General features: G+C 41.5%; 1 protein-coding gene across 1 annotated transcript; it reads left to right on the top strand.

The window, feature by feature from the left end:
• Positions 1 to 878: 878 nt before the first annotated feature.
• Positions 879 to 20,648, top strand: erbb2 (erb-b2 receptor tyrosine kinase 2). Its single transcript, XM_026315692.1, has 27 exons — positions 879 to 1,164; positions 7,734 to 7,885; positions 8,010 to 8,190; positions 8,468 to 8,608; positions 8,723 to 8,788; positions 8,878 to 8,993; positions 9,110 to 9,251; positions 9,554 to 9,682; positions 10,382 to 10,520; positions 11,237 to 11,310; positions 11,474 to 11,564; positions 12,333 to 12,535; positions 12,966 to 13,095; positions 13,986 to 14,076; positions 14,464 to 14,618; positions 14,691 to 14,738; positions 14,912 to 15,050; positions 15,248 to 15,370; positions 15,459 to 15,557; positions 15,649 to 15,834; positions 16,072 to 16,227; positions 16,314 to 16,389; positions 16,572 to 16,718; positions 16,894 to 16,991; positions 17,167 to 17,358; positions 17,674 to 18,064; positions 18,204 to 20,648. The coding sequence occupies exons 1-27, from the start codon at positions 1,092 to 1,094 to the stop codon at positions 18,563 to 18,565; spliced, it is 3,900 nt and encodes a 1,299-aa protein (XP_026171477.1). The 5' UTR covers positions 879 to 1,091; the 3' UTR covers positions 18,566 to 20,648.
• The last annotated feature ends 708 nt before the right edge of the window (positions 20,649 to 21,356 follow it).

Raw genomic sequence — 21,356 nt, forward strand, 5'->3', positions numbered from 1 at the left:
GTTATTTACTTTTTTATACAGATATTGCCGCTACTATGATTTTTAAGAGGTTTAATGCCTTTTGGTTTAGTTCACTCGATACCTGATCAACCTATTTAGGTTGTTAAGGTGATTAAAATATGAAATGTCTTGACGGTGTCAATCAGTCTATTTAAAGATCCCCTCCTGACATATTTTGAGGCCTATAAAAAAAGAATAAGTGCTTATATCCGTTAACCTTCCCAGTTAAGGTTTTCCTGTCTTCCCCTGAAAAATCAAGAACCTCAGAATATGCAAATATTCTTTATTTCACAAGTGAAACTATTGGATGTGAATTAGATATTGGACCATGAACTGACTTTCATGATGTCACAAGACACGATAAGACCCTGAAGAGCATAAAGAGAACTTTATTATATTATTTATTATACTTTATATTTTAAACAGGGAGTTATCTACTCAGATCTGAATTCATTCTGCAGCCTGACACTGATCCTAAATACGGAGCCAGAGTCATAAAGAACTATCTTCAGCAACAATAAAACCCAGGAGTCCTGCACATGATGACTTGGCCCCCACAAGGTCCTGATCTCAACTGGGACCACATGAAGAGACAACTGTGACAACCTCAATCCACTTTGACAGTAAGATGCTTGGAGCAACATACCTGTCAAATACCTGTAAAAAACATGTGCATGTGTAGGAGCATTGCTGTTTTAAAGCTCTTCAGTTTTAGCATAGTAAAGTAAAAGAACCAGTTAAAAAGAGCTAAGTCCAATGATCCTGTTTTCTTACTGTAGGTGAAATGTATTAGTGTTTTGCAGATAGGTCAGATTGAAGCGAGGGCGGGCTGAGTCAACCTGCCACTCCCCGCTCTGGCCTTCACGGGAGCGCGCCTCTGTTCCTGCGCGCTGTCACGCTTTACTACCAACAGGGTCGGAATCCCAGCGAGGAAGTCACTGAGATTTGGAAACGAACAACAACGCCGAACGGTGCCTAGAAAAAAAAAGCTAACCAGCGGACAGGGAATAAAGCAAACCACACAAACCTCTCAGCGGGAGCAGTACGAGCCACTGACCGTGGAATATGGACTAGAGACTGGGTCGGAGCAGATGGAGGCGGCGAGAAGTTTGGTGTTTGTCGGGGCCGTGCTCCTCGGAGTTACGGGCGCGCTGGGCAGAGAAGGTGGGTAACTTTCAGAGCTTTTCTAGTCTTTACTGCCTCTGCTGCTGCCAAATTAGACACTCTGCTTATTAGGGATATGGGAGTATAGTGTGTGGGTTATATTTAAGTCGGTGTTTGAGGTCCAGCTTGGCCCAAAGAGGTTGATATTTCTGGCTGGGACCACATTCCTCCGTGAGTGCGCAGCCCTCGTCCTCTCTCAGTCCCCGTTGAGGGCTCATGGGATTTAGGATAAGAAGGAAAAATCCCACCTGTCACTGCGCAGCGTCTCCTTACAGCGACTGTTTGGTCTAAATCACATTTGTGACATCGCTTTTATTGCACAAACGCACAAACGTCGCAGCAGTAATACTGAAACAGGTAAGAAACATGATAACCTGCTTTGCAGCTCTGGGAGCGACGGTGGCACTGGCGGACTTGTGCGTGCAGGCAGGCGTTAGGCTTGGTTTGCTCTGCGCGTAAACAAAAACAAAACCAACAACAACAAGCAGCGCATTGTGCAGCGAGGATCATGACGATGTCAATTATTCACTTCTGGCTCTAAACGGGACATTGTCTGATACACGGGCCACTTGTCACACTTGGAGCTGGAGTCAATGCCAGTAAAACAAGAGCTAAGTGAAAGTTCAAGCAAGTGCGCATTTGCAAAATAGGTGATTTTTACGAGCTTTCTTTTTAATAATGATTAACAGAAGAGCATTAAATCGTGCAATTGGTATCTTATTAGGAATAATTCCTTTTTTTTACCATTTTAACACCACTTTCTTAGCTAAAACAGAGACCTAGATCTGCAGAAACTAATTTCATATTTAATCAATCTGTAAATATTTGCTTTTTCCTCACTCACAAAATGAACTGAATATTTGGCCTCCAGGAGCATTTTCTAGTGTTTTACAGGCCTCCCAGTTAATTTCAGGTTGTTTGCAGCCCTAGTTTATATTGTTGTTTGTATATAGGCCTCCATATTTATAAAGACCAGAGATATCAATAAGCAGCCAGCTGATTTCTAAAAGTCTTTTATGGCAGTAGCTAATGGCAAAAATAGTCAATGGGAATTTCTTTTAAAATGCAGTCGGCATTGATGTGCATCTAACAGCTTTTATCAAGTTGCACTGAAAAATCAAACCCCTGCTGAGAAAGCAGGTCATTGACTGTTTTGTTTTTACATCAGTAATAACATGAAACTCACCATAGTTTAGTTTTTGATAAACTCTATACATCAGTAATTCAAGTTCTCTTTATTACTAAAATGTCTGATCAGAGTGAAAAATGCTCCACTTGTATTAGCTGCTGCCCCTACCATCAGTACTGTACAAACAAAAGCCCATAGTCAGAGGTGAAGTGATTTCCAAATACAGCTGTATTGTTGGTGGGAACAGGTTGGTGCACTTTACTCCACAGTGTCGATCTCTGAAGCATCAGTACAGTGCAGGCCCTGATGTGAGCAAGTGGATAAATCTTAGCAGTCTTACTTTTGGTTATTTAGTATCGTTAGTTTGTGTTTTTGTCAGCCCACACAATCAATTATTCACTCACTCACACACACACACACACACACACCCTGTGGTCAACATGTGGCTGTTTCCAAAGGTCAGCAGTTGTGTTTGGGATTTTTCCTTAAGTGATTGGAATAAATTATTTCAGGAAGACTGCGTGTGTCTGTGTGTGTGTCTGTGTGTGTGTCTGTGTGTGTGTCTGTGTGTGTGTCTGTGTGTGTGTCTGTGTGTGTGTCTGTCTGTGAGTGTGTCTGTGAGTGTCTGTGAGTGTGTCTGTGAGTGTGTCTGTGAGTGTGTCTGTGAGTGTGTCTGTGAGTCTGTCTGTGTCTGTGTCTGTGTCTGTGTGTGTGTGTGTGCGTGTGTGTGCGTGTGTGTGCGTGTGTGTGCATGTGTGTGTGTGTGTGTGTTCGGTGGCACGGGTAGCCACAGAGTTCATGTCCTTGTCACACACCAGTGCACCCATTGAGTGAAACTTACTGTGAAGTGATTAAGTCCTACTGAATTGGCCTCAGAGGCAGGTTAACTCAGCCAGCTGTGACTCACCAGGCTAGACGACGTGTCACTGACCTCACTCTGTGCTGGGGAAGGGGCCACCAGCGGGCCCCATTGCCCGCCTCAGAGGAAACTTTCAACCTCTTCTTGTGTGTGTTTCTTAAGGTTCAATTTGCATATCTTTCAATCAGCGTTAAATGTACTCTGATTCAAATCTCTACAAGGAAATGATTTTACAATAATCACAGCGGCCGTGTTAGGAAGAAAACATGTCCTGATAAAAATGCTCAATCAGTGATTTTCAGTGCGTCTCCTGTGGATGAATAAACCTTTTCGCAGAATTTCTGCTTACTAGGAAAATGTTATTGTTTCCATTGTCTATCATTGGGAGATTTTCTGATAACTAGGGACGTAATAGTTTAGAAATCAATATGAAACCATCATTATAGGGGCATTCTGTTGGCCTCTACTGTTGCTTTCAAATTAAAAGCAAAAACACCTGAAAATCCTTGCAAATAATATCCATCTTTGTGTTGCAGTGTTTATCTATATGCAGTTACTATGACACTTATTTTTTATTACACTTTGCAACACTATATAGTTCTAAACATCAATTGCTGTACTATATGTTTTTCTATATAGAAATACTATGTGAAAATCTGACTTTCTGACATTCTCAAAAATGAACAGCACAGAGCAATTACACAGTTGGATTTACCCCAGGGAAATGTTGTACACTTGAGCTTCCAAGTTGAAAAACAAAATGCCACAGTTTATCTTCCCATTGTGACACAAACCAATGTGATAAACATCAGCTATGAAAACCGACAGGTGAGTTTCCACACATAAACAAAGCAGCTGCTGTAAACATTTATTTAGATTTTTGCACCAGACTTTCTGCATGCAATTCTTCCCTTCAAAGTAAACACTAAATTTGAATGCAGCTGCTTTAAGCTCTAGTTAAAAGAGTATGTGGGGCTTGTACTGATGGGGCGATGTGTTTGTGAGTGTGTTCAATGTATGACACGGTGAATGAGTGCGAGGTTCACGTCTGTAGCCAGAACAGCACAGATCCTGTTCTACTTGTCTGTTGAGCAATACCTGTTTTTTCTTCCTCGGTTGTAAAGCGAAGGGGAAGAAAGAATGTGTTCAGGGAGGTCGGGAGAAATGTGAAGTTTATGCTCATTGCTAAGATAAACACTGCATTAGAATCAGGACTGAAGTTTTAAATCAGAGGGTCGATAAACTGAAACTTTTGTTGGATCTCAGCTTGTTTCTGCTGAGCTTTGAAGAGATGTAATCCATTAGAGGACAGTGGAGGCCGGAGGATCACGTTGACTGCTGGCGTGTCACACTGCAGGCTTTTCCACCTAACTTCTGTTCTGTCGTAGCATCGCCGGTGTTGTGTTTGCTGCGCTTTCCACACACACAACGATAAACACGCGTGCACACTCCCTGTGCTGACTGGCACTCCGCCACACACAGGTGTGGCTTCAAGTTGGCTTTTAGCTTTCAGGCAGTCTCAGCACTGATGCAGGATATGTTCAGCTTACACTCAGCACATCCTCTCTGCTAGGAAGATGGGTTAAGGTCAAATTAGGGACGATTAATTCATAAGGTATAGCCTGCAATCAAAATAAAGCATGTCCCCAACATCAAAAACAAGGAAAAGAGCTTCAAAACTAGCAAAAAAGAAAAAAGTGAGAATTGTCTGCTTTTCTCTGTTTTATATTTTATATATTAAATGTTTGGTCAGTTTGATGGTCAAAATGCTGCTTTTGGGTCTGAAAATAGTCATTTCTGATGTTTTACAGATAAAATAGTTAAACAATTAAATGAAAACTTGTGCAATTGTGCAGCTCTAATTTTAAGTAGAGATATTTTTGAAGAAAGTCCATTTTTAATTCAACCTGATGATGCATTCATTTTCTGTACTCACATATTTCAAACCATGCAGCATCTCACTACATTTTATATCAGTCATTAAGTTGGCACTCCCCTCCAGAGTGAGCAGGAAGGAGTTCCCTGTCCTTCACAGGAATATCACAGATGTTGTATCAGGGTCTGCTATTCTTTAACTCAGTTGTTCACACAGAAAGAGCAGTATAAATAATGAGAGAAGCTGAGCTTGAGAGATAAAGTAATACTCTGCTTATCCTCTGGCCTGGGCACCGTTGGCCAGTCACAGCATAAAGAGACTGAACGTTGAGAAGTTAAAAAGCTCAAACAGAAGGGCTTGGTGAGTGGAACAGTCCTCCTTTCCTACACTTATCTGATGTAGTAATTGGGGGTGGTACTGCATCCAGTCACCAGAATCATGTGATTGGCCAGGTGTGCAGAGGTTCCCGCAAACCCTCTTTTTCCCTTTAATTACAAATATTTTCTTTTCGTGTCAGTCAGTTTGCAGCCTTTCTTCAAACAAGCAGAGATTGTGTCAGTTGTGAGTAAATCTCAGACTGGAACTCAAAATATGGCTGAATCAATATTTGTGAAAACTGAATCAGGTTCCTGGGATGCCTTGGCATTTATGCCACAGCACACATGCAAAATGAGCTTGTTTCTGTGCACTGATTAGAAATGAACAGAAATGCTAGCTTCTAGCCACATGCTAGACAGGAAGGTAAAAGCTATTTCTTGTTATTAAACAGGGGCTGACCAGGGGAAGTTTCCAGAGCAGAGCTGCCACGATACACTGTGCAGCAGCCAGCACTAACGTGTTCATCTCTTTGTGTGTCTGGATATGGGTAGCAGTCACTTGTTGTGTGTGTGTGTGTGTGTGTGTGTGTGTTGCGGCGATCTGTTGGACAGAGAGTTTGTGTCCTGTGACCTGGGAGGGGGGTCGAAGGCCTCTGACGTGACTTCGAACAAGACACTGAACTCCAGCCTGGTTTCTCTGTATCCACCTCACGCACTGGTGAAATGCATACAAGTGTCTCATCATCCGGATATACAGAGACACGCATTCCTGTGAAATGACACTTTCCAGAGACCAAAAAGAGTTGGGCAACAACTCAGACTGGGAGAAACTGAAGAATGAAGATGAATGGAGGAACAGAGGGGAAATTGTGACTTAACTTGGCTCTTAGACCAGGTAATAAAATAATGTAGTGGGTGAATTTAAAAGAGGAAGGCAGGAATAGTGACATGACAGCAGGGAGATAGAGCAAAGTAAGTGATAAAAGCGTGAGTATTTTAGGCTGTGTGCACGGCGGGGTGGGCTGCTCCTCACAAGGCCATGCATACACACGAAGCCGTTGCTGAGAGACTTTTGGAGAGCAAACAATGAGGGAATAAAAGGAGGGGAAGCTGAGAACTGGCTTTACACACACTTTTTAGAAATGGAAAACCTGCTCTTTTACGGCACATTTATCTAATCTCTGAGCTAGAGCTGTCTGTTTTGTGTGTGTGTGTGTGTGTGTGTGTGGTAGTTTGCAGAGGTATCAGAGAATCTGCTTCTGTTTTGATTTTCTGTCTAATTAAAAATGATTTAAATGCTCGAGGATAAAAGCATATCTTCCCTCTTGGCTTGACATGTAAAACTATTTTCCATGATGACATTACTAAAGAAGGCAGTGATTAGTCATTTGATTTGATATTTGACACAAGCTGCAACGACTGGGTGTGTATTTTTGGCAGCTGTACTGTTAATCATAGACCCATTTGTTGCAGGAGCTTGCTGTCAGATTTTGAGCTGGAATGCCTCTGCACTTTTTGACCCAGGAATTCGTAGCCGAGTCGTAGAAGCTGTAATACATGTAAAATGGGTCAACTTCTGAGCGCTCGGCCATCCCTAAAAAACTTGACACGTGGCAGACACACATACTCGATAAGAATCCAACTTCTGGACTTTATTGAACCTTAGTGTATCATGAAAATCCTCCCATCAAGGACTTCCTGATGCATCCGAGTCCATCCGGCCATCTTTTCCAAAAGGAGAGATGGAGATAGCATGGGGGATGGTTACAATCAAGATAGTCAAGTTAAAAGGACATACAAGTGAGTTGACTATTGAAGGGCTGTTGGAAGGAAGCCAGAGGAAGTCATTTATAACTTCAGCAGAGGAGGGACTGTCCACGGTGTGACTGTCTGCTAAAGCATGGGAGCTATGTGTCTGCAAGAGCCCCTGTGAATTGTAACTCTGTATGACCCTGAATGTAATGCAGTGTGTAACCCCCCTGTGGGGAATCTGTCCCCTCGACTGCCAGTGGAAAATATATCATATACAGTCAGACGCACACATAGGCTGGGCATGTGGTTTGTATTTCAAAGTACACATTCAAGGCCACCTGTAAACAGTTCCACAGTCAAAATATGTGGAGTTCATGTCCTTACATTTGTATTCATGTGGCGTTAAAACGACAGGAAGTAAGTGCATTGTTTTTGTCTCTGGTATTAAAGGACTTTATATTAGCTTTAGATGTGTACTTCACTGATTATAGGTGTATCTATATTACTTCGTTTTAATGCACATATTATTCTTGTAAACTAATTACTTTAGGTGAAGTGAGTGTATAGAAAAATCCTAATGAAACTAAAATGTTATAGGTTTTATTAGTATTGTATATGGACATATCTGTGTTGCAGTGTGCCTGGGGACGGATATGAAGCTGGCCCTGCCCTCCAGCTTGGAAAACCAGTATGAGACCCTGAGGCTGCTCTACACCGGCTGCCAGGTCGTCCATGGCAACCTAGAGATTACACACCTTCATGGAAACCTTGACCTCTCCTTCCTACAGGTATATTATTGTTCTTGTCACAGTGAGTGAGTTTTATAGAGAGGGGCTGGTGTTTTTGGTCCTTGGGAGTCCACCTGTTTATGTTACCGTATTGGAGTCATCTCTTTTTTTCTTTTCTTTCAAGGGGATTGTGGAGGTGCAAGGTTATGTACTTATAGCCCATGTTTCAGTGAGTCTGGTGCCATTGGACAACCTTCGGATCATCCGAGGCAGCCAACTGTATAACTCCAGCTACGCCTTGGCTGTGCTGGATAACACTCTGGATGGAAAGGGGCTCAGGACGCTGCGGCTTCGTAGCCTCACAGGTCAGAAACCAGAAGAGTAGAACTTAAAGTTTACAATGAAGCCCAGCATGATGTGGGCTGAGGCTGGGACTGTATGTATGAGTTGGCTGGGTTCATTGATTTTATCTTTAAAATGTTGAAGCTTTTAAGGAAAAAAAAAAAATCTCCAGATGTATGGGACCTCTGTTTATTGGAAGATGTGTAAATGTGGAGGAATTTTGTGTTCTTTTTTCATCCAGTATACGTCTATCTGTAACAGTAAATTGCTAAGCTCATCTTATTTATGCCTCCCCTGCAGAGATCCTGCTGGGTGGAGTGTATATTTGGGGGAACCCCCAGCTGTGCTTCCCAGACCCCGAGAACATCATGTGGAGAGACACTTTAGATGAGCAGAATATCCACGCCAAGGTGCTTCTACTGCAGAAGCGGGCCTCTAAATGTGAGCAGCTGATTTGACTGATATGTTATGAGATTTGTGTTCTATCACTTGTTTTTAGTGTAAATACAAAACAGTAGACAGAACATCAAGTTATCTTTTTTTTTTTTTGTACAGGTCCAAATTGCTCCTCTGTTTGTGGGATTAGCTGCTGGGGAGAAACTGCACAGGACTGTCAAACCAGTGAGTTACCATAAAGTGCAAAATGACAGTGACACTGTTTGGTTTTAAAGAGAAGCTAAAAACATTCACTTTGTCATTCTTGTTCAAAGTGACCCATAGTAATTGCGCATCTGGCTGTCAGCGGTGCAAAGGTCCACAGCCCAATGACTGCTGTCACATGCAGTGTGCTGCTGGCTGCACAGGACCCAAAGACTCAGACTGCCTGGTAAGTGACACACAGACACACAAATGATTTTTTTTTTTTTTTTTTAAATCTTTATTTTAATTTTATTGTCGTTGGTTATTATCATGAACATGTTTCCTCCTTCCTCTCCTCTCCAGGCGTGCCGTCACTTCAACGACAGCGGTGTGTGTAAAGAGAACTGTCCTCCACCCAGCATCTACGACCCTGTCACCTTTCAGACCAAACCAAACCCAAACAAGAAGTTCAACTTTGGAGCCACCTGCGTCAAGACCTGTCCTTGTGAGAACCTATTTTGAAATAAACACTCAGCTAGCGGTCACCACTGTGGCTTATGAAGTATCTCGCTGTAGGGCTCCTTGATGACAATAGATGCTCAGGGAGGAGGCGAAAAGATTATTATTTCATTTTCCTTGCCAAGATTTCTACAAATACTCCAGGGATTCATTCCTGCCAGTGTTACAATTACATTGATGCTTCTGTAAGCCTTGAGGCTACAAGCTTCCTGTTTCATCATGCGTAATTAATTTTCATTTTTCCTGCTGCAAGGAAGCGCTTTAAACACATTGTCTCCCTGTCTGTAGATAACTATCTGGCTATGGAAGTAGCCTGTACTTTGGTTTGTCCCAAAGCCAACCAGGAAGTCATCAGCATTCACCCTGATGGAAGCGAGATGCAGAAATGTGAAAAATGTGAAGGAGACTGTCCAAAAGGTGGGAGTCATTGTGTTTTTGTAGGTGATTTGTGTGTGAGTACATTTGCATTCAGATTCGGATTCAATTATTTCTATATACAGGTACAACACAAACAAGACAATGCATATGATGAAGATTTACCTTCTCCACAGGCATGACAGGATTGTTTAGTACAAGTGATTATAGTTTGAGGTGCACAATGTTCTGGTACATCACATGCTGACTGTGATCCAACCGGTTTCTGCAGTACCTTGCTGTTGTATCTAGAATGGTCTTCTGAATCAGGATTAAGATCATTTATATAATTTATGCTTAGCAAAACATGAATAATTTCTTCTCTGGATTTTACTTTGTGGATATTATTGGATACAGCAATAGATCAGATTCTGGCTATAAGATAATCACATCTGTTGAGTCCTTAGTTTGGACCTCTAGCGTATTAACAACAAATATTTAAACTACTTTACATAAAAATTTTAAAGATACATAAATGTGTACACCTAGATTAGTCATGGTCAGAAAAGGTCAGCTCGATCTATGGCTCAGTGGGTGCATGGAAAGCCTTTGACTACCTTCACTGTCATTAGCTATGGAAGGTCTTTCAAAGGTTTTTAATAAGTTTAATAATGTGGTTAAAATACACTTTATAGGTAATGCATATAGATAGATAAATTAGGTAAAATCTGTTGTCTTTTTTCTTCATCTTTTGTATTGCAGTGTGTTATGGTCTGGGCATGGACAATGGCATCATGGACAACCATGGCATCACCATGGTAACATCTTCCAATGTGGAACAGTTCAACAAATGTAAGAAGATTTTTGGTAGCCTGGCTTTCCTCCCTCAGAGCTTTGCAAGGTAAGAGATGGACATGCCAAATATAGAACATATGAACTTTTCATAAAAACAACTAAATAAAGAAACTGCCACACATCTCTCACATTCAGCAACATTAGTGGAAGATGAAAGTTGCCATCCAAGCCAAACTCTGTAGCTTACTATACTGTACTTCTGTACTTCAAATCCAGCGCATACACACTGTGGACAATTAATACAAGGTTTTTGGCTCTGCCTACGTGACATCCACTAAAATGATGCCTAATTCTTGATAAATGATCTTTTGCAGTGTGTGCCAGCTGTGTGTGGTTTTCTTTTATTTTGAAATAGAAACAAAAACCTGAGATAACCTTTATCACTGGTGATTCTATCAGTGATTAGAGATTATACTTGGTCATTTTCAACGATCCAATAAAAACAAGTTACACACAATAAAACAAGTTACACACTCTTAGTGTCTTTTCATTTATAAATAAAGCTTTGGTCATAGGCCCTCTTCTGACATACCGGCATACACACAGACTGTAAGAGAAACAGGTCCAGTAATTAGCTCTAATATCTGTGTGCACCTGTCAGAGGATTGTTCGTACTCTAATTCCATTGCTTTTCTGGACAAAGTTTAAAAAGAAAAATATATTAAATATTCAGTTTGAGCCAGCAGACAAGATCATATCAATAATCAGACTGACTCTTGGTTCATGTTGAAGTTGTACTCAAATCATGTCATCATTGACCAGGGACCCTATGACCAACACGTCAGGTCTGACTCTGGAGCAGCTGAGCGCCTTCAAGAAGCTGGAGGAGATAACAGGTACTGGACACTGAGGACAGCAGTGAGGAACTGTCAAACCTTTTTTTAGCTTAAATCACAGAAAGACATATATTTTTAAATGTATATGATTCTGAACAGTAAGAAGTGTAGTTAATCAATCATCTGTTGGAGTGTCTTCAGTGTGCCTGATGTTGCTGTGCAGGTTATTTGTATATTGATGCCTGGCCAGAGGAGTCGACTGACCTGAGTGTGTTTGAGAACCTGAAGGTCATCAGAGGCAGGATGCTCTACAAGTGCGTAAAAACGAAACCACTCGATGTAATGTGCTGTATAGTGTTTCATTGTGTTAAGATTTTAGCTGTACCTGCAGAATATTTGCGTCAAGTGTGACATCAAGGGAAAAATAAATATCTTTAATTGTATTACCCAGTGTTATCTTATATCTCGAAATGGGGGTGGGCTCAAGTCAGCCCCCCCACCCCCTTCTGCTTCCTTTCAAGCAGTTTGTTCAGTTTCAGGGCTGTAAAGGCTAATTATTAGCCAGCACTGCTGCTTTAACCTGCAGCACAGCTCAGTGAGGATAACAGTAAGAGTGGATGAGACTATCATAACACTGCTTAAAATAGATTGTAGTGACGTATGTAAGATCTGTTTGCAGGTTGTTTTTGTGTCGTTGCTGTTATTAAGGTGTATTACTTGTTTGGCTCAGTTGCTCTCAGATATAGAGTTTTTCTTTCAGCCTGTTTTGATCTAATCTACCAAGCCTCAGTGTTGAAAAAGGTTTAAAGCTAACCATGATGAGTGCAGTTTAACTGTTATCTTGCACTACACATTTATATCTTTAACTCATCCGCATTCCTTAACCAAACTGGAAAACAAAATATTCTTAGACTTTTTAAAGCTGGTTTCAAAGGTTGTTTGTTTGGATCCCTTTGGAATGTCAGGATGTATGCGGTGAGGTTGGGGTATAGATTTCTTAATAACCTGTTTGATTTAATTAAGACAAATGATCCAACAGTTGATTCCTGGTCACTAACAGCTTTTCTCTCTCTCTATTTTAGAGGTATCTTTTCACTTGCCATCCAAAATCTACGCGTCCAGTCTCTGGGGCTGCGTTCACTGCGTAGTGTCAGTGGAGGTTTGGTCTTGTTGCACAACAATTCCCAGCTGTGCTACACCAGTTCACTGCCTTGGGACAGTGTCCTCCATCCCACCCAGGGACCCCACCGCATCGTGAGCCATAACCAGAACCCCAAAGTCTGTGGTAGGTGAACACACACATAATGCAGAACAGTGCGATGCCAAGGCCTTTTAATGTTAATGTGGGCTGTACCTTGGTCAAGTACTTCTGAATGTTTTTATCCAAGGTAAATAAATACTTGGCCTGATCAAAAAAAAAAAAACAAAACTCCCATTTATTTTTCCTATCGAGCTGCAAGGATACTGCAGACAATGTTATTCTGTGCATTTGAAGTAACATTTATGCATGTTGTTGCATGTTAAATATTGTAGTTCATGAGAACTACACAGTCCTCAAGGATTTCTCAGATTTTAAGTGATTTTTCAACATTTCTTATTAAATTCACAATCTTTGCTCTCACTTTGAACTCACTTGCAACTGAGTCCATTTTAATTTTTTTTCTTAAGAATAAGCCATAAAAATACATTTAGCATGTTCTTCCATGTGTTTTCAGAGGCAGAGGGGCACATTTGTCACCCGCTGTGTGAAGGAGGCTGTTGGGGTCCGGGGCCCGGCCAATGCGTGTCCTGCAAAACTTTCCAACGGGGCACTGTGTGTGTGGAGCAGTGTGACATCTATCAAGGGTAAGAAAGTTTGTCTGTGTGTGTGTGTGTGTGTGTGTGTGTGTGTTTGTATGGGTGTGACTAAATCAATAAAAGCTGACTGATAATGTTCCAAATAATACAGTATGCTGTAATCCCCAAACAAGTTCTCCAGTAAATAAAGTAAGAGTGAACATGTGTTCAGCTGAAATAAAATGTCAGATGGTATATATACTGTATGTGGGGCTGTAATTAATTCCAAATGCTGAAGTAGTCACAATACATCAATCAAACAACTTTTACCGTTTATTGTACTACAAAGCAATGCTGAAGAAACAAGCAGCCCACTTTCTCACTGCTTTCTATGAAAATATGATTTTAGCCCCACTTAGCATCATCAGGGTTAAAATCTAATGACTAATAATTCATTTTCTTAGGATTTAATTACAGTTTACCTGGTGTATTTAAAGGAATAGTTACAAATTCATAAATAGACATTTACTTTTTTGCCAAGAGCTACACTGGTTTGCCAGATTATTTCTAAGATAAGGCTGTACAGTAGCTTCATATTTAGACATAAGAGGGGTCTTGATCTCCTTATCCGAATCTCAGCAAGAAAGTGAAGTGTAGTTTCCAAAATCTGTAACTGTTTCTTTAGCACAAGAATAACATGATATAATGTCGCCACATTGCACTCAAAAGTTGACAGTAATATACACTGTTGACAAGCCCTGCATGGTTCAGAGACCAAGGTGCTCCATGCAGCTCTCCTGATGAGGCTTAGGTTGACGGGTCTTTGCAGCTGGTGCCCCCCGCCCCTCAAAATGTATGTCCTTTTAACAGTGGCAGGTGCTTTAGATAAAAGCATCCAGCAAATGCCAGACTATTTTATGGGATGTTATATTACATCCCCGCCTGTGCTTGTGTTGCAGGTCTTTGCGTGAATATACAGATGGATCATTGTGTGTTGCCTGTCACGCAGAGTGTCGACCTCTAAACGGCTCTGCCTCCTGTCATGGTCCGGTAAGCTCCTTCACTGTTTCTGAGCCTACAGTGTTGAACTGGATTATTTGGTGGATTTCATTCCTGAAAAAGATCTGAGAACTGCCTCATCTATCCAACCAAATGCATTTCAGAAGTTATCCCTATACTTTATGTCACATCCATTCAGTGCCAGAACACAATGTAACGTAACACAGTGTTGTAACGGTAAAAAAAGAAGTAGGTACCACTTGTTGCATTTTATCTCATTAACTCTTTTGCCACATTTCCTGCCTCTTTATTGCAAAAAACTATGAAATAAACCCCAGAATGGCCAACAAAGAACCTAAACAAATTAGTCAATACTGTCAATTATAGCTGTGTCAGTGTGTGCAAACTGTACTCATTGCTCTCTCTTTGTGTCTCCAGGGTGCAGAACACTGTACAGAGTGTCGAAATTTACAGGACGGTGAATTTTGTGTGGATCATTGTCCCAGTGGTGTTAAGGAGGATCAGCAAACTGTGTGGAAGTACAGCAATGCTACAGGCCACTGTCTGCCCTGCAACACCAACTGCACACTGTCGTGAGTGGAGGCACAAGCACATAGTGCACGCAAAATAAGAATGATTTGACACCAGGTGTTTCTCTGTTTCAGCTGCACTGTGATGGATGAGAGAGGCTGCCCCATTGATACCAGGACAGGGTGGGTGATTTCAAGCATTTAGAAATGATGTCTCCCTGAGTTATTTTGTTGACAGTCATTTTTTCTTTACATTTTCCATCAAATTCAGCTTTTCTGAAAGAAACTTAACTTATTTCAGCCTCAGTCAGCTATTGAGTAATATGAGCGGCATTGAACTGTGTCTTTCTGTGTAGACCGGGTACAACCATCGCTGCTGCAGTGGGTGGGGTGGTGCTTTTCTTCATCCTCCTGGCCCTGCTGGTCTTCTACCTGAGGAGGCAGAAGAAGCTGAAGAGGAAGGAGACAATGAGGAGGCTTCTGCAAGAACATGAGGTGGGAACTGGGGTTGACAGGAGCACATGTCACAAATATTTATGTTTTCTATGCAGGTCAGGTGGCAAGCTGAGTTCTTACATGAAGGAAAAATGTTCTAGATATTAAAAAAATAGGTGCAAATGTAGGTTCCTAATTGTGATGTATGAAGTTGAAGGGTGATGAAGTTATCTGGCATCTGCTTCCTTCATGTACAGCTGGTGGAGCCTCTGACACCCAGTGGTGCGTCACCCAATCAGGCTCAGATGCGTATCCTGAAGGAGACAGAGTTGAAAAAGCTCAGGGTGCTGGGTGCAGGGGCCTTTGGTACTGTTTATAAGGTATGTTAAGACCTTAGAAGGAGCCCAGTGTTGTTTTTTAGATACTGAGATTTGATGAGTTTTTGAATGGTTTTAATATCTGTTTCAGGGTGTGTGGGCCCCAGAAGGAGAAAATGTGAAAATACCAGTGGCCATTAAAGTGTTGCGAGAAAACACCTCACCAAAGGCAAATAAAGAAATCCTTGATGTGAGTACAGGCTTAATATGCACACGTTCAAATTTACAGTACACAATACAGTCTGTATCCCCTCCTTCAATAACCTTTCTCTCTTTCTCAGGAGGCTTATGTGATGGCAGGGGTTGCCAGCCCATACGTGTGTCGTCTCTTGGGGATTTGTCTGACCTCCACGGTGCAGCTGGTTACTCAGCTGATGCCGTACGGCTGCCTGCTCGACTACGTGAGGGAGAACAAGGACCACATTGGCTCCCAATTCCTTCTCAACTGGTGTGTCCAGATCGCCAAGGTACGTGAGCACGAAACAAGATATCATCTTTTTGTCGTTTGACTTAACAGACTTGTACTACCACTTATAGTAGGCGAGTAAAAGTGTGTTTCCAAGAACAAACAGCAGTGTCTGAATGCTGTTGTTGATTTCTCTCTCATCTTATTTTTCCTTTTAAATTTGATGTGTAGCAGTTTGTGTGTTCCTGAACACATGGATTTGTGTGTGTGTGTGTATGTTGTGTACATGTTGGTGTAGGGGATGAATTATCTAGAGGAGGTCCGGCTAGTCCACCGAGACTTGGCTGCTCGCAATGTTCTGGTAAAGAATCCAAACCATGTGAAGATCACCGACTTCGGCTTGGCCCGCCTGCTTGACATCGATGAGACCGAATATCACGCTGATGGTGGGAAGGTAAGATGAGGCTTCAACTGCAGGAAGATCTGCAGTTCTTTTTTTTTTTCTTCTTCTTCTTCTGATTGTGATACCTGTGTTTACAGGTGCCTATTAAATGGATGGCCCTGGAATCAATCTTGCACAGGAAGTTCACTCATCAAAGTGACGTCTGGAGCTATGGTCAGTATCACTCAGAGATGAAAATGACTTTGAAGATGTGATGATAAAAAAACTGTGGAGGCATTTTTGGAAGTCCCTGTGTTACAATTGTATAGGACCACAGAGTTATTCCATTAGTAAGTGATTAATATGTGATTTTGGATTATAAGATATGCTGTTGTAAACATACACTTCTTTCTCAGGAGTGACAGTCTGGGAGCTGATGACGTTTGGTGCTAAACCGTACGACATGATCCCAGCGAGGGACATCCCAGAAGTTTTGGAGAAAGGGGAGCGGCTTCCTCAGCCCTTCACCTGCACCATCGACGTCTACATGATCATGGTCAAATGTCAGTAGCTGTGGTTCTTCTTGTAGAATTGTTTTTGCATTTTATCTGTCTCTCGTGGTTTAAGCTATTCACTAATCCACTGGGCTGTTAAATATATATTTGCAATATATCACAAACAGGTTAACATAGTAGTTTGCATTGAAGATGACTGACTGATTTTGTGTTTGGATGTCAGGTTGGATGATTGATCCAGACAGCAGACCAAAGTTCAAAGATTTGGTCAGTGATTTCAGTGCCATGGCCAGAGACCCTCCTCGATATGTAGTCATTCAGGTATGTGTACTTGTGCTTCATGTTGCATAAGTTTTACTTGTATTTATAATGTAATACCTGTGTCCATTGTATCTCCCTATTATCTCCCCTATACTGGTTTCTTGTCATTGTGTCTCTTGGAAAAAGAGGATATTCATACCGTCTTTTCCATCTGTGTTGTTTTTCTGTCTTGCAGAATGATGAGCAGATGAGCATGTCCAGTCCAGTGGACAGCCAGTTTTTCCGGATGCTTATGGAGGAGGAGGGGAACAATATGAGGGAACTGCTAGATGCCGAGGAGTATTTGGTCCCTCAGCAAAACCTTTTCCCCAGGACACAGGGAGATGGACCTCAAGCCAATGGTCCATCCAGACACCAGTCGTACCGGGTCAGTGGGAGGATAATGTTCTTTTATTTTATATTTCTAACCCTCACCCTCCTCCTCTCTTCCTATTCTGATTTTTTATTTACTCTGACTATTATTTTTGACTCTTATTGCTCCGAGCCTTTAGCCTTTAACATAAACTATGATTTTAATAGGATAAGATTTGAGATTGATTTCAAACCTGCTATAATAGAAACATTGAAAATTCACACTGTTGTAGTTGGTGCTTGATATGACATTTGAGTTTTGGATTCACTTGTTTCTGTATTTTTGATGATGCCAGGTTCCTCATCAATCTCTCTTCTTTTACTCCAACAGAGCAGAGATCAGGGCTTAGATGTTGAGCCCTCCATTGCGGGTGGTCCTCGGAGCATGTACTCCTCACTGGGAACTCTGGGACGCAGCCAGTACCCTACCCTTCCCTTAGGAGCCACCGTCGCAAACGGCTCGTGGTCTCCTCAATACCCGTTGCTAGTTCGCAGTACTTCGGCTGGAGCCCAGTCTGACTCTGTTTTCCTGGACGGGGGTCCAAATGACTCCTCTCTGCCTCCAGCCAGCCCTGGGCGCTATTGCAAAGACCCCACCTTCCCTAATGGGAGCCAGGGCGACCTGGAGACCGATGGGCCAAACGGCTTTCATCATCCTCATCACTTTCATCACTCACTGCCCAGACGGAGTCACGGTTATGTTCCTAATCATGCTGTGCCAGGTGAGCGGGTGATATCTTCCACTGCAGGCTCTCTGAAAAACATGATAAATAAAATAAATAAATAAAATGAGTGTGTGCTACAGACTTACATCTCAGAATCTTTTGGTCTGATTTTGCTTTCTTTTTTACACCTGTTCAGAATATGTTAACCAGGAGATTCAGGATCAAAGGCCAGGGATCCCTGAGCGTCCCAGCACGCTGCCTCGTAAAGGCTCCAGACTGGACAGACGCCTCCCTAACGGCTTGAGTTCTGGCCATAGCGTGGAGAACCCAGGATACTTAGTCCCTGTGAGATGTGGGAACTCCACCTCCCCAGCCTTTGACAACCCATACTACTTGGACCTTGTGGCCAAAGCCATGGCTGGGGCTGTGGCAGCGGATAACCCTGGGGCAATGGAGAGAGAGGGAGGAGTGCCAAGGCATGTGAATGGGTTTGTGACCTCTACAGCAGAGAATCCAGAGTATCTGGGACTAGCAGACACCTGGAGTGGACATACTTGAGGAGTGGGACTGGGAGTAATGCGATGAACTCAGGAGGAGGCACAGATTGTGTTCTACTGAGAGAAACGACAGAATATATGTGTGACAGATGTGAGATACCGCAGGTGTGTGTTTGATGTTGGGAATAGTATGTGCGTGTGGAATTGAGTCTTCTCTCGACAGAGAAATGAAGCACCTGAATTCAAACCAGTTAATGGTGTCTGGGGAAAAGTTAACAAATCACCCAGTTGTGCCAGACCATGACTCAACACAGTGTAGCATTATCCAGTGTTGGTGGCATCATTTGTATTCCTGTCTTCCTTTCAGCAATCTGTGACTGTTAAGTGCCAATAAGAAGTTTACTCTGCCTCCATATGTAACTCAGTACTTGTTAAACAAAGGAGCTGAAATTTGTGGAAACCCATCATGGTACGAGAAGGGTCTATTACAGAATCCAACATTTGAGTGGATTAATGAATGTTGATGTTTTTTTTCTGTTCATTTTCTGTAAAACTTGTTCAGTGTCCTGTGGTTGTTCCTACATGTGAAGCTTTTCCTTCAGCTCTCCTGTGCATCCTGATATGCTTCTCAGTCCAGCTAAACTGAGAAAGACATATAGAGTGCTTCGACAAAGTTAGCGATGGTATGCATTGAAGATGATGCTTAGTATTCTGATCACTTTCCCCTGGACCTGATGGGGTCTTCAGTACAATCAAAGCCATTTTGTTTCAGCCAGAGAAGGCCCTGCAGCCCATCTGGCCAGTAGACATGCCCCCCTGAAAGAAAGGCATCCTGTATGGAGAAGACAGAGACATTGTGCAGCACTGGTATATGTGGTTGTTAGTGTCTGTGGCTGCAAATGCTCTGTGATACGACAGATTAGATGACTTAAATTGCAAAATATCTAAAAGATTGCAGTGAACTAGGGAGATTCATTTGCATTTTAAATAATGCAAATTGCACTACATGTAAGGACACTATAAAGACCCCTCTGAGCTTGTGCTGTCACAATGAGCCTTTTGGTTTTGATGGCCTTTCACTGTGCAAGAAAGCACTACAAGCTATTGGTTAATATATTACACAAGAAGTGAAGAAGTTGTATGTATGTATATATATATATATATATGTGTGTGTTTTGTTTCCCTTTATGAGACAAAAAGCAGTTCTGCTGTCTGTATGTTAAAGTGAGCAATGTACTGGACAATGGAGCTGAATGTGATTCTGAGGAGGCAAACGTCGCCCTGCTCGGGGTTGAACAATCAATGCATGGCTCAAATTCCTCAGTGAGAACACAGTGACATCCCAGTTAATAATCAACAGCATTTTTTAAGACTCTTTTTTTTTTTTTTTTTTCATGTTTAAGTGGCGTTGGACTGGGGGAGGTCAAAGCCGAGTCAATGGAGCCATTGTCTGACGCCCTTGTCGGAAAATCGGCGCAGCGTGCACATCCCAGCAACTGATGTTTAGAAAAGAGAGAAATCGTGTTATCCTCTGCAGAAGTTTGCGACTTGGGGGGATGTAGTTCAGTGTTAGGGGCTGGTAATCCTGGACAAGTCCTGAAAAAGGAGGTTTGGTGATTATTTTTTTTCTCCCCTATTTGAAACTTCAGCCTAGCATCCAGCTGAGTTTAAATTGAGTTTAAACACTGAGCATTTTTTTTAAAAGAACCTCTCTGAGATTTATAGGTTTTTTTTTTTTTTTTTTTAAAGTATCTCCATATTCGTCTCAGTTTTACTCAAAGTCTTTGGCAAATCGTTTTTTGCCTTCATGTTCTCATACGGGTTTTGAAGAGTTTTGTTGCAGAATAAAAATATATAATTTTAGATAACGGTTTCTTACACGCAAAAATGTTTTGTTTTTTTTTTGTTTTTGTTTTTTTAAATGTGTCATGATTTTAATATCTTCAACCATCATATACTAACAATTATTTTTAAGTGATATATTTTATATTAATGTTTTTCATGTTTATATGGTATATAATGGATATTAAGTGTGGTGTTCAGACACATTGTTGGTGTTGCTGTCAGGTGGAGATCTCATAGCTCCACTAAAATGCACTTTTCCATTACTCCTGCAGTTTTTTTTTTTTTTTGTTTTTTTTTAAATGGGTCATCAACATTAATATCCTGAAATTTAAATGTGCACCCCTATATTAGCCAATAACACTACTGAATCAGTAAAATTTCCAAAGGTTTAGCTGGAAGACGTCACCTGTAAGGTGTGATGAAAATGTAAATGTAAATGGCAGTGTAAAAAAAAAAAAAGTGTAAACATCCTGTTTTCAGTAGATCATGGCTCACAGATGTTCCCTCTTTAAGAATATAATTTTTTTTGTTATGCGATCATGATGTACACTTTCATACACAATCATAAATAATACACCATAGTGTCATTTTTGTACGAATTGTACGAATTTTAGATATCACGTGTAGCTGGCACATTACCAAGGTATCTCCCAGATAAGGAGGTGATCTACCTGCTGTCATCTGTGCGCTTTTTCTAGTTGACAATGTTTATTTGGATATAAAACCAGTACAGAACCTGAAGATTGCCATGGTGTATTATGGTGACTTTATCATTCTCCTGCCATTCTTCCTGCTGAAGTGTCTGTGAGCAAAATCATAAATAATGAGCTTTTGACTGGAATGAGCTAAAATAATGAAAAAGTAAATGCTTGTTTGGCTGTTTTAAATTGTGTTGCAGTGACACTAAGCAGAGGAAGGATAAACTAATCAAAATGCGGCCTGTGGTTGATATGGGTTAAAATTTATTAAAAGTCTTTCAGTAAACAGTGAGTGAAACCAGTGAGAAA

This window comes from Mastacembelus armatus, chromosome 19, assembly GCF_900324485.2.
Source record: "Mastacembelus armatus chromosome 19, fMasArm1.2, whole genome shotgun sequence".
In the NCBI taxonomy this organism is placed as follows: Eukaryota; Metazoa; Chordata; class Actinopteri; order Synbranchiformes; family Mastacembelidae; genus Mastacembelus; species Mastacembelus armatus.